The sequence below is a fragment of the Theobroma umbraticum genome, unplaced genomic scaffold, assembly GCF_002168275.2.
Source record: "Theobroma umbraticum cultivar Fairchild unplaced genomic scaffold, ASM216827v3 scaffold_20.0, whole genome shotgun sequence".
In the NCBI taxonomy this organism is placed as follows: Eukaryota; Viridiplantae; Streptophyta; class Magnoliopsida; order Malvales; family Malvaceae; genus Theobroma; species Theobroma umbraticum.
Window position 1 is genome coordinate 4,879,029 of NW_018397266.1, and position 13,534 is coordinate 4,892,562.

The window sequence follows — 13,534 nt, forward strand, 5'->3', positions numbered from 1 at the left end:
AAAGTACTCCATGAGTTTACATAAAGATAGCGTTTGGTACGAGAAAAGTGAAAGTACATTTTTTGTAATTTGCTTAATTGAATTATATTTCAGTATTTGTTTTACAACAGACCACTACAATGTAAGATTGTAATGCAATCACATTACATCCCTTGGTTGTAATGTGATTACAGTCCAAAACTAATGCAATCACATTACATTGTACTCTGCAATGTTCTTATTAAAGATATTTTTATCCTTTCACTTTATTAGCTTATTAAAAATATTTTATAATGTTATAATTAAAATAAAATATATAATATAAGAATAAAAAATTAAAATAAAATAAAATATAAAAAATTAAAATTTATATAATATAGCTAAAATAAATTAAAATAAAATATATAAGATTATAATAATAAATGAAATAAAATATATAACATTAAAAATATATTTAAAAGATGATATTATATAAAAATTAATAATAAAAAATATAAATATATTAAACTTGTATTTTAATAACTAAAAATAAATTTAAAAATTAACATTACATTCCCATCAAAATACTTATAAATCAAACGCTTCAATGTTATCTTCTCTACATTTTAATCATTATTTTACTTATATACCAAACACTGTAATGTTATTTTCCTTACAATGACATTGCTTGCAATCACATTACTTTTAATCACATTGCATTATAAAGTATTAAATACCACCAAAAAGCTTAAAACGTTTTGTTTTAGGGCTCAGGTTAAGTGTTTTTTTTTTTAATATTTTGTACTTTTTTAATCATATCATGGATATTTCTCTCTTGTTTATAGACGAAGACAATAAATATTGAATCACATTAAATATTATCTTTTATGTATTAATCTCAATGTTGAATACGTTTCTACTTGAAATTCCAATAAAAAAATTTTATTTAATTGAAAAACTAAGTAAGATGAATACTGATCCAAAGATTTGAGACTATTTCATAGCAAACTCGGGAGATTATTGAAAACCATTTCTAGATTATGTTCTAAACTTAAAAGTAGGCGCTGGGACTAGGAGTTTGAAATTATTATTCTTCTGCGCACATGCATTTGCTCAAATTTTCTGATATCAGAGTTTTTTCAACTAAAGACTGATCCGGTGGTTAATTTATTCCTATTTACAAGTTTGCTTAGTTGATTGTTAACATACTCGCAAGTTGATACATTCTTCTACAAAAGATACTTTGATTATATTTATCATGATGTCCGCACTAAAAGAAAAAGAAAAGCTGAATAGATCATCCAAATCTTCAAAAGTATTTGATTACGATGGGGGAATATATGGAATGAATTACAATTATTTTCTTTCCCATGAAATAAGCATATTCCAATATTAGTGAAGTTGGCAATACATTTGCATTCAAAATATACATGGAATGGAAGGCAAAACAAGCTAACTTAAAAAAGTATAATTGATCTGGATATACATTTGAGAATGTGCTTGGCCCCCTTAGTCCTCTGTAAAGAATTGTCCAGACAGATTATCCATAACTGCAAATTGCATGCTCTCAGATGGTTTCCAGTGCCTCTTTCTTTGATTTATAAACCAGTTGTTGATTTGCTTCTGGTCTAGTCCCGTTGATTCAGCCAATGCTATCTTATCCGCTTCCTGAACGATGACCAAGAAAAGTATGAAATGGTATACGTTGCAAGCCGGCATAAATGTATGTAACCTGCCAGGAAGGGAAGAATTTACCGTTGGATATGGCCACTTGTAGTGAACATTCCACCAATCAAGCAACGTTTGTCTTGCTTCTCTTGGTAGCTTTCCTTTCTTCTTCTTCTTTGAAAACTCCAGCTTCAAGGTGCTAATGTGACTGCCAAATCTACGAAGCAGCGTGTCTTTGAGATCTCTGTCTTCACTTCTGGGCTGAGCTTCTTGTGCATCTACCTCCCCACCGCTAAGATCTTCGTCTGACGATGCCGCACCTTCATCTGGCCAGATGATCAAACAGGAAGGCAGGAGTTTGGTCATTCTTATCTCGCGAATTCGAAAAAGATTCATGAAAAGTTAAAGAGGAAGTAAGGAAACATCAGAGATACATTTTAAAGAATCAAGACTTACCCAACTTTACGCAACAAGATTTATTAAGCATTAAAAATAAAATTTTATGTATTATAGCCAGCGCCAATTGCCAAGCTAGAACTGGATATGCACAAACATTACATTGACACAACCAGATTGGCATCTCCAACGGAAAACTCAACTACTACACGAGCTTAAAATAAAATTCCCTTTTTGGGAATAGGATTCCCTGGATGAAGGAAAAAAGCACCCAGTTCACAATCATAAGTTTGTAAACCACTTTATGATCTTTCACTTTCCAATCAATCTCACTAAGACATTTATATAAATCTTATTTCTGTTTTTCCATAGTACACTATCCAGCACCGCCTCACATATAAATTTAAATCTATCTATAGATTGAACTACATACGTAATGTTATTTATATTTATTTAAGTAGCAAATGACGGGCTCTAAGCAAGCACAGCTACAGCAGCCAGCTTAGGCTTTTGTGGCCAGATTTTAGACAGCTCGTTAACCGTTATAAGAGCTCAAAAAGAACACAACAGAGTGTGAGGAGGCAGGACGAGAGGACAGCCCGGAGGGCCCCACTCTCCCAGGAAAAGACTTGAATTGAATAAAACCCCTGGATGACTAGAGTCTAGAGTTTAAAGACGGAGAGAGGTCATAGCAAACTCAGCACTGCACACCTCCAGACTAGCACAGTGTCAACATCGTGCCCAAAAGGCCAAGTCCTGGCGATCTGGCCAAAGAAAAAGACCTCTGTCTGGTTATATCTATTGTCAGTCATACTCTGCGTCCGACTGAAGTGGACATGCCAGTACGGCCATCATATCACATAATACACTTGCCAGAGAGTGATAGAGAGAGAAAGGATACTATTTCTATTATTTTTTTTATCAGCCTAATCAACCCACGAAGCTGCGCCCACAACTTATCAGCCATTATGGTTTCACATAGTGCCCAGCAAATCTCCATACCAGTGTATCATCCTCCTATGGGCCCATTACTCTGACTCTAATTCTCAGTATGGTCCTGGACGGTGAGCGGTGGCCCTAATGCCACATACACGCAACAGCCACCCATGTCGGGCAAGGCTCAAAGGAAATAAACTTAAAAGTTTTGGGGAGAAATAGACTAAATATTATGCTTAAGCTCTTTAAATTTTAATCTATTACTACTGACTGAGCCCACAATTTTGGGGAAAAAATAAAAAGAAAATGCACAAACCATCGTAACAAGCACTACAAACATAAGACACGAGCCTTGATGCAAGTGATTGAACATACAAGTTCCACAAAAACATTTGACAGTGTCAGAATTTGTAAAAGTAGTACTTTTGCTACCCTTAGGAATGAATTAAAAAAAAAAAACAAAACTTTAGAGAGTAACGACAGGTTTTTTATTTAAAATTAGGAGAACTAAATTATTGGGCATTTAAAAGCTAAATACTACTGCCATTAGTTGTGAACTAGAAGCATGGAAGAGGTGTGGGTAAGGATACCGGTGGCGGGGAAGGAAATTCTCTTCCCTCTTGATTGCGAAGGGCGTCCAAGTTGTGACTTGTTAGCGTGCGAACAGAGAGAACACCGGAGAAAAGCCAAAGCCTGGACAATGAGTGGACCAAAGAGAATATAAAAAAAAAACTCTTAACAAAATAAGTGCAGCAGCTGGGACCCATCGTGGAGGCCGTTCTGAGCTATCATGCAGACACGTGTGATGCATACTTACAAAGGCAGAGAGAGACCCACCAAGGAAACAAAAATGTCCATGGAAATGACAAGCACCAAGCAGAGCAGCAAGCAGCAGATACTAGGACTAGAGAGAGATTGAGCCATTGAACAATTGAATGAACCGTCTGATTTTCGATGAAAAGCCTGATGGCTTCACAGCGAAATCTGCGGGAGTCCATGTGAAATCCGACCACCCGATCAAATCGGGGCTTTTTCCCATACGAAAAAGGTTTTTCCTAGTCATTTGCTTTGGACCCCTCAATCCTTTCTCTATCAGCTGCCCCATGCCACTGCCCACTTTCATACAAGTTGCACAAAACTCTTTTCTTTGCGTTGGTCAATGCTTACCCAATTATGCATTGCAGGATTCCCTACGAAGCTTTTTCAGCGACAACCATACCTTAAGCGTCGCATGGACATTGGGCCTTCAAGACTAAGCACAACAACATTTTTTTTTGTTTTTGTAACCATCAACCATGCGCAACGAACATACTATTCCTAAAAAGAGAAACAAGAAAACACAAACAGCATGAAAATGAACCGACGGTGGAAGCCCGTAGGGGTGCTTCTTCATTCTCTTTGATGCTCTTCATATATGCGTAAGAGGTTAGCTTTCCTTCCGGCGTGAATCATTTCAACCCCTCAAACGCCTTGTTTGTGTACAAATATAATTTAAATGGCCCTTGGATTACTCCAGAGCCTCCCAAACCACAAACCATGCTCACTAGCATTAGTTGCCATGATATATCACGGAAATGAGAACCAGAGGATCAAGAACAAGCATATACTTATGTGATTTAATGCAATGGACTGAGTTATAAGAATTTTAATCATTCTTCCAACCTCAATCTTAGCCGGATTTCCATAAAAAGACCTAACTGTAACAGGAATGTGACATAATAGTACAGATAGGAGATTATTATAACATATAGAGCATTGCATCCATGACCTTCATTTAGCTGAAAATGCGGCCATCAACATAGCCACACTCGTACACTACACAGGATTGACACCAGGAAGACAGCATTCTAAAAACAAAGTCTGAACCGTAGCATAAACCTAGTTTTTATTTATTAGTTTATGTTGAAACTAAAAGAATTACTTTTGAGTAGTAACAACGTTGCTAATGACTTGATATTGAGCAGCTGCAATGATAATCTGCTTAATAGCATATTCATGGAGCAACTTTGCTTTCTTTCATCAAACAAAATCTAAAAACTATATGGCAGACTAAGGAGGAAATGTTATATATTTTTTACCATTACAATAATGTTTAAAACAAAATACCACTGTATTCCATCATCAATAAAGGGAAATACGTATGAATGCCAGGGATGGACATTAAACCATCCAAATCATCTTCCACTATGCTCATTAGACCATGAGAGCACTAGGAACAACAAAAGTCTAATAAGAAGCATAGAATCACAAGGCACTTCTCTAAATGCACTTAAGGAAATTCCACAATAAAAAGAAACCAGAAGAGAGTAAATCTACCATATTTTAGATTTATTACAGGAATTTATTAGTTCATTTGGAAGATGATTCTGTTAATTTGGAATTTTGGATAGATCAATTGCAGTTCCTAAGTGGAAGATAATTCTATACATAAATAACATGATTTGGTCACTTAATTGCACACGGGCAGAGACAAATGCTTAGACAAACATGAGGTCCTACAACACAACAGCAGCCTGGCAGGTAACCATTTCAACACAGCCCAAGCATGTGAACTTATACCAATAAAATGCCCAAATGGATCTCTATAAAAGACTACAATGGTTGCATGTGTATCAAATCTTAGGTATTTCTTTTCCTTTTGTGTGTGGATGGGTAATTTAACAAGTTCCAACATAAAGTATCAAGCACAACCCACCAAAGCAGAAGATAAATAAAGTAAATGAAGTGATTTGAATGATGATAGCATCATCAAAAAGGTATGTTGTACTTTCAAACAAAAACAACTATAGTTGCCAACTATCAACATCCAGAATGTAGTGATTTACAACCTTTTCAACTTCCATTCTTTATGCAAAAATACTATTATTTAGTAGTCATCACTCAATGAAGTATGAACACTAAGGCTGCTATAGGCATGCCAATTGCACAAGCCTCACCCCATACAAATAGAAACATCAGCAGCCTTTTTGTGACAAATTCTTAGATTTCTTACAAGAACTCTATTAAAAAACACTTCTAAAGCAAAAGCAGTATCAACAAATGCGATTTGTTCAAGCCTATCCAATTTCCAGCCATAATGACAAAAAAGTGACCTTGAAGAACATGTTAAGTACACAAAATTATTATAAAGTATTAGATATCAAAGAAACAAAAGAATGTAGCAAGCCATTAAGCCTTAATACTAATTCTTTTGGAAAGCCACCATGATCTATACTCACGTGATCTCAGCATATTCTTATGCAAATCAATGGTTAACAAAGACAATTGCAAGCATAAAAATGAACTACATTAGCTTATGGTTTAAATTTTTTTAAACTTAGTTATCCAAAACAACTTTCAAGAAGATATAACTATCAAAGAAATTATTACTTTAGCAACATATCAGCCAGTCTGATAGCAGGCAATTCCTAAAGTCCTTCACCTTCCACTATCCATATGCATAATTCCTTATGCTTCATTGAAACTTGATACTCATTCAAAGGACCAGACTGGACATCATTACAGACCATTATCATTCCACTAAAGTAAGGCATACTATTTTATTTTGCACAAGTGGATTGAAAAGCATGCAATATAATACCATATATCACTAATAAGTTTTCTTTAATTCTATTATTACACGCCCACCCGTGCACTCAGAAAATAGTAAAAATTTGAATATGAAAATGGAACATAATGATCTTCACAACTTAGGAATATATAATCAGCTGCAGCATATGATATTTAGATTACTATGCTGTGTTTTCTAAGCCATTGCTACACCCAAAATACCTCCCTCATATATGGAAAATTTTGATTTTTCTTTAAAAAAAATTGCAACATATGTGAAATATGAGCACTAGACTATGAGTAGCAGCAATTAGATATACATGACGATGCATATAGCAGTGACTGATTTTTTTCTTCATAATAAGCAGGATTAAAATTTTAATATATTGTTCTTGCTTTTAACCAGTATTCACTTGCTTCTTTATGCCTCTTTATTTCAAACATCAATATGAAACTCTTAATCAAATATATGAAATTAAATTTATTCCTTTAAACTCAACAATGATGAGATCTACCCTAAACAGAAATGACTACTAACAAAACCATACCACCTTATACAATAAGTAGTATCAGTCTACGTTACAGGGACTCTTCATTTTACCCTAACGTATCTGTGACAGACACCTTTTAGATACTTTATTGGTCATACAGGCATGACGCTTGGATCTTTAAAATTTTAATGTAAAAATAATTGTCAAAAACATGACATACCCATATTCAACACCCAGTGTCGAGTCTGTCACATGGGAGCCCGTTCCATCCACAACTAATCTTATTGATACATAAAAGGGACCAGAAAACCCAACAGTCACCATTCCCTAGTATTAAGAAAAATATGATGACGATCTAATAGCTTTTTACTCCAGACAGGATCTGTTGGATTGACTTGCATGTAAACCTGATCATAACTAAAGATGGGAAATCTTGTGTTGATAACAGATAAAGTGCATCAGAACACAAAAGTACGGTATACGATTTTAAAAAACACAGCACAACATAAACTAAGTGATTTTAGTAATCAAATCTGCACCTAGGCCAATAAGTTGAGTAACACTTTTTTAAATAGGTCTTTTTCAACAAACTTCAAGAGGAATAGCATTAATGGTGGTCTTTAGTACTCAACCAAACCAGGCATTGATTTTTTCAAAATGAAGATGTAACTACTATCACGCAGATGGATACAAAGCTCATCTAATAGAAACCTTATAATCATACCAGATTTAAGGCCAAAGTAATAAGGTTAATGAGGATAACATACTGTCATAACTGGAGAGTAAAAAAAGAAGTCCCCTTGGGAAAAAAATGACATAAGATAAACATTCAATCAACTCAAAGAATTGGCCCTAGGCGTTGGTACTCTAAGAGGCTCTAAGTAGGTTTTTCCATCATCTGAGGCGTTGCAAAAGGAAACAGTTGAGGCACATCAGTGTGTTGAGACTATCAGACAACTATTTCGCATGGCATCACTGAGCCATGAAACGTCAATTCAGAATCTCAAAACACAAAAGGTGATACTTTCAGGCTTCATTTTTCTCTGACACACAGCAAAACGAAGATAGAATACCAATAAAATGAAACCAACAAGAAAAGGAAAGAAAAGAAATGACAAACAAAGATGAGTGGGTAAATGCAAGCCCCGTATAACACTAATTGATTGGAGAAAGAGGTTTAATCCGTATTCCATCACTGCTGAACGCTACCATTTTTACATTTACAACTCTTTCGTGATAAAACAAATGAAAATGGAAGAGATATGGAGCCATAGCCACCCCATATATGTAGGAAAAGAAAACTTTCAGATTATAAACCCAACAAGGGGAAGTTAAGATAAGAACAGTGATAACCAAAGACACGGGTCAATTGCATCTCTAGGGTTTTTGTTGTCTGTTAGCGTTACAATTATTATTGACATACTCGGAACGTTGGATTATTCTTTTGAGTACTGTCGTTGCCCTCCATTAGTGGGTTCATTGGCAGAAAAGGATAAAGGATAGAGGAGATCTAGGATAAGTTTGACTAAGAAAGGAATGGTTGTCGCCCTCTTGTGGGTTCCATGATCAATGCTATCATGCACCAGGAACCTACATACGCAAGATTTGCGTGCTAGACTCAGGGATGATACATGGGAAGTTTACAGATTGATTATAGCTTTCTCTAGCTCTTTGGGGTAAAATTTCTTCGGTAAGTGAAGCCAGATAACGCAGCTATAGAAAGAGAGACAGCAGACTTGGATAGCACAAAAACCGAGAATCCATAAATTAAACAAAGAATAAATTAATTCAAAAGAAATATTGCTAGGATATAGCAACACTCAGACTTGTGAAAGAGAGGGAGAGAGATGGCTGACCAGAAGCGCCTTGAATGGAGGCACCCGTGCAGAGATTTCGAAGCTGCATTTCAATCTTGTTTAGAAAGACGGTCGCTTCATCAAAAGGCCTTGAAAGATCAGATTTGTATTTCACCAACATATCGCAGTAAGTTTCCTGAGCAAACACAGAAGGGAAAGAAAGGCATCACATGTAATGAAAATAGAAAGCAAAGAGAGGAAGTGGGAAAGAAGGTGAGATACTAGACCATGAACTCGTCGAGCTCAGGATCGGCTCCCAAGCAGGTTGGCACGATATCCCGCTTGTTAACATCGTTCTCTCTCAGAATTTCATCTAATATACTGGCTACCTCCGGGGGCGCCCCAACCTAGTAGTAACAAAAAAACAGACATTAGAGCAAGACAGAAACAACTAAAATTCTTCTCCAAGAAAATCCCAACAAACGCATACACTCCATATTTCGTGAATTTCATCAGACATTTCCCATAAAATTATGCGTATGGGAATTGATCGAGCAAGAAAGTTTCTTTAACAAGAGTAAAAAAAGGGTTGGATCTTGAAAATGAAAAGGAATGACTTTAAACTTTCACCATAAGATACGCGCAATTGGAAAGAAAAAGCTTCAACCTCCCAAGCCAGCCAACTGGGAGTAGTTCGAAACTAAAAAACTTGGCGTCAACCTTTCAAACAAACCAAAGTATACCCTCATTTAAGGCGGAAATTTAAAACACAACTAACTTCAAAACATAAAGCAACTGTAGCCAAAAATTGCTACTTTTTTTTTTTTTCAATCTTCTGTTGAGGTTCCTGCACATATCATCGACACCGTCACATAACATCATAGTTAATGAAGGGAAAAATGAGAAAAGGAAACGCTAGAACTTGTTCAAAAGGTGCGTCTTTTCACTGGTTTTGTTTGCACCAGAAATAGAAAAGAGAAAGCCTTGTAATTCATTTTTTTCTTCACCTTCTGGCAATCAATATAAGCTTCGAGCAAACGAGGATAAGAAGGATGGGAAGCGATTTTGGCTTTGATCACGCTTGACATGTCTTCTTCTCGTTGGATTTCAGGGGTGATGGACGCAGCTTCGGATACGGCAGAGGCAGCAGAGATTAACTCGTCGGATCCAAACATGGGAATCCGACCCGAAGAGCAAAGCCAAGCTTGGTACTCAGAAGGAAGGATCAGGTTTTCCGGTGACATCAAGGCCTTGTCAGCGTACTCTCCCGTGGAGTGGAATCCGTACATTTCCTCCATCAACGTGAGCGTCTTTTTAAGAAAAATAAACTAAATAAAATAAGCAGAAAGAAAAACTTCACAAAAAGATTCAAAGAAAGTTGCAGTTGATGTTGAAGGTGATGGGATAAGAGAGGTAAAGAGCCTGGTATAGGAGAGAAGAAATACTATGAAATCTGGGTTTTGGCTAAGAATAATTATTAGTAGGAGTATTTTGTTATTATTAGCTTTTTTATTTTTACTTTGAAAAGAAAACTGAAAGATTGGATTTGCTGGAATTGGAGTGGCAGAGAAGAACTGAGAGTGGTGTTGGGCAGTGTATTTTTAGGCCAAAAAAAAAACAGAAAAACCCAAGGACAGATGCTGTGAGGCTCAAGCCACAAGCTAAGGGAAGGGAAGGGCTGTCTATGGTTTTTTCCTCTTTTATTATATTTCTCTTTACTTTTTGTTTTTCTTTCTATTTTTATTTTTTATATATATACTAAGCTTGTTTACCCACAAGCACTGCCAATTTAGAAAGGGGTATATGCATTTTATATGTTGGAGAAATGGACCAAGAGTTAGTAACTGCCTTTTGAATGGAATTGTTGACTATTCTTCCTCTTGAAGGAACTATATGGAGTGTTATTATATGATTAAGGTTTGGAATTTTGCCTTCTCTTTTTGTTCTTTTCTCTAGTTTCATTTTTCTACTCTTCATTTAATTTTGCATGAGAGAAACCAAACCACTTGGGATAATCCAAATATCTAATCCTAATTAGAACCTTTTTAATTTCAATTGCATTTTCGTAGGGCAAATTTTTACCTTTTTTATGTAAATCTCCGCATCGAAATTCTAAAAAGAAAAGAACAGACAGAGAGAGAGAGAGGGCTTCGTCGCTTTTCTGCCCCCTCCTCAACCCCTGAATCCTGATAACAAAACAATGGGGGGGGGGCTGAAGACTAGGAGACAATAATCCTGGTGCTTACCTTAAAAGAAATAACATAATAGGGAACGTACGTTAAAACCAAAATGTAGTACTAGTAAAATATATGAATAAAATTTGAATACCAATACAGTCTAGTCTGAAAGCTATGAATTATATGATTACACTAGGATAAAATTTGGCAACTACGATAAAGTTGATCATGAGAAATTAAAACTCCCAGACCAAAAGCCTGTTAATTTCCCCCCACAAAGTAGGATGTTGAAATGTTCAATAATACTATACTGGTACTTGTACAAAGTATGTGCACCACCTTTTTGGAGGTCTTAATTATAGGAGAACATTAGAACACAAGAAAAAATATTACTATTCAATAATAATGGTTCACCGGGGGCGTTTTTACTTTTTACTTTTCTTCTCTACTCCTACTCCCAGTATAAAAATTCATAATATCATGGAAGAAATCCACTTCCCAGGGGCTGGAGTTGGGATTAGTGTTGCCCAGCAGGCAACAGCCCACTGTACGGAACCGGGTCATATGGAAGAAATCCCTCCTTTTTCAATAACCAACAAGGACCAGGCAAATAAGCAAGGCCCAAGACTTGCTTTTCCCTCTTTCCTTCCTTATTTTTCCCTAACACGAGGACAAATCTTTTGATCTTTCTTCTTCTTTTCTCCTCTCTTTTTTTTTTTTTTAAAAAAAACCTTTTAAATCTTCGAATCCTCTTTTTCTTCGGATTTTCTGTAATCCTAAACCTGGCAATACCCTCAATGCCTCAACCATCAACTTGCCTGTAATGTATTCCAACTTGATAAATATACACTAGCCTAAAAATTAACAAATGTTATTATTATTATTATTATTTTCTGCACCACCCCACCCCCCCCCCCCTCCCTCCCTCCCCTTTCCAGGGGTTGATGTTCAGCTGACTCAAACCAAACGAGCTAAAAAGCCTGGAAGCTGGAGTGATGAGCATTCATGAAAGAAGAAAAGAAAGAAACAAGAACAAAAGGGTAGACAAGGACACAACAAAGGAATAACAAGACCACACGGCAGGGTCTCTGAGCTTCTCTTTCTGGAGCAGAACTTTCTATAGCACCAAACAATGGAGTTAGGCCAAGAGTCAACATGAAGATTGTCACTGCTAATGCAGCGCTACTATACTACATATATACTTGTGGTTCTGTAAGACGAAACAACTTGGTAAACAGGCAAAACCTCCAAGAAAAAGATTGTGTTGGCTGGAATCTTGAATATATGGTGTCAGAAAGCGGAAGGAGAATTTGTGGAGAAAGGGAAGCGAACGTCACCCCACTGATCAATTACATACGTAGTTTTGTTCCCAAGTTTTTTAGTCCTAACCTACCCGCAACACCAGCATGAAAATTAAATACGCCAACTACGAGAGGTATTAACAACACCATTAGTTTCCCGAATAAAATAAAAAATAATAATAACTAGTATTACATAATTTTATTTATTTCGAATCATCCATGACAGAAAGGAAGGCTTCTTTTTTCGATAATTGTTTATTTAAAACTAAATTTTTTTCTATAGAATAAGCTAGACAATAATTAATTGAAATACTTTCCCCCGTCTTGTCCTTTGTTATTATATCTATGAAACAAAAATGGTACATAGCTTAATATTTTTGAATTATTAGAAACGGCTTATTTTTCCTCTTTTTTATCCCTTTGTTAGAGGTAAAATAAATAAAGCACGTTTTTCTAAACTTTTATCTATGTTCTTGTGGCCTAACCCACAACTTTATCCTAAATATAACGTAAAGCAAGATTAAAAGAATCTATTCTAAATCCAAGCTGGTAGAGTGGTAAAAGAAAAACCTAATCTGTTGTGAGCAAATAGACGTGAAGATGCATTCCCCAACACAACACCACCACCACCACCACCCAGCCAAAAAAAAAAAAAAGGAGAAGTGAGAATACATTGCTAACTAAAATGAGACAAGGTATATGTGAACGTAGGTTTCCATGATCACTCTTTGTTTTTTCTTTTTGTTATTTATTCAAAAATAATAATTAAATTAGATTTTTGAACACCAAATATATATATTTATTATTAAATCAAATTCTTAAATACCCTATCAATCTTTGTTATTCTCTCTTCAGCAATTGAAAGGGAAAAAGGAATATTTAAACCCGAGAACTTAATTACAATAAAGGCAGTACCTATTTTTATCCCATTAACTTAATTATCACATTAATTTGATTCAAATACTATAAACAAAAGAATTTTCCCATAAATGGAAATATTCTAAATAATTGTAATTATGTACTTGAGAATACCAATTTGGGAACGAATTCTAATTTTTGAAAGTGGAAAGTAAATATCTTTGGTTGAGGGAATTATTCTTTGTTTGGCAACTAAAAAAAAAGGGGGAAATTGGTCCAAATATTCCAAGAGTGACGGCAGTTTGTACAATAGCTTACGCCTTTAAACGGTGGCCGACATGATTCTGGTTGTCTGATCCGATCGACACACATTGATCTATAGCATATTCATTTATAAACCACCC

The 13,534-nt window shown here is 35.5% G+C and overlaps 1 protein-coding gene across 1 annotated transcript; it reads right to left on the reverse strand.

The window, feature by feature from the left end:
• Nucleotides 1–1,269: 1,269 nt before the first annotated feature.
• Nucleotides 1,270–10,507, reverse strand: KNAT6 (homeobox protein knotted-1-like 6). The gene is made up of 5 exons (XM_021437721.2): nt 9,802–10,507; nt 9,082–9,201; nt 8,855–8,990; nt 1,714–1,952; nt 1,270–1,626 (listed from the first exon to the last, which is right to left on the reverse strand). Exons 1-5 carry the CDS (start codon nt 10,090–10,092, stop codon nt 1,468–1,470), a joined length of 945 nt encoding a protein of 314 aa, XP_021293396.1. The 5' UTR covers nt 10,093–10,507; the 3' UTR covers nt 1,270–1,467.
• Nucleotides 10,508–13,534: the final 3,027 nt, after the last annotated feature.

What these genes read in the sequence shown, in the direction of transcription:
- KNAT6 (XM_021437721.2), bottom strand. Translation starts at nt 10,092, where the DNA reads ATGGAGGAAATGTACGGATTCCACTCCACGGGAGAGTACGCTGACAAG. An exon ending in CTGAGCTCGACGAGTTCATG is followed by an intron (nt 8,991 to 9,081) that starts GTCTAGTATCTC and finishes GTGTTTGCTCAG; the next exon opens with GAAACTTACTGCGATATGTT. An exon ending in CTCCATTCAAGGCGCTTCTG is followed by an intron (nt 1,953 to 8,854) that starts GTCAGCCATCTC and finishes TCATCTGGCCAG; the next exon opens with ATGAAGGTGCGGCATCGTCA.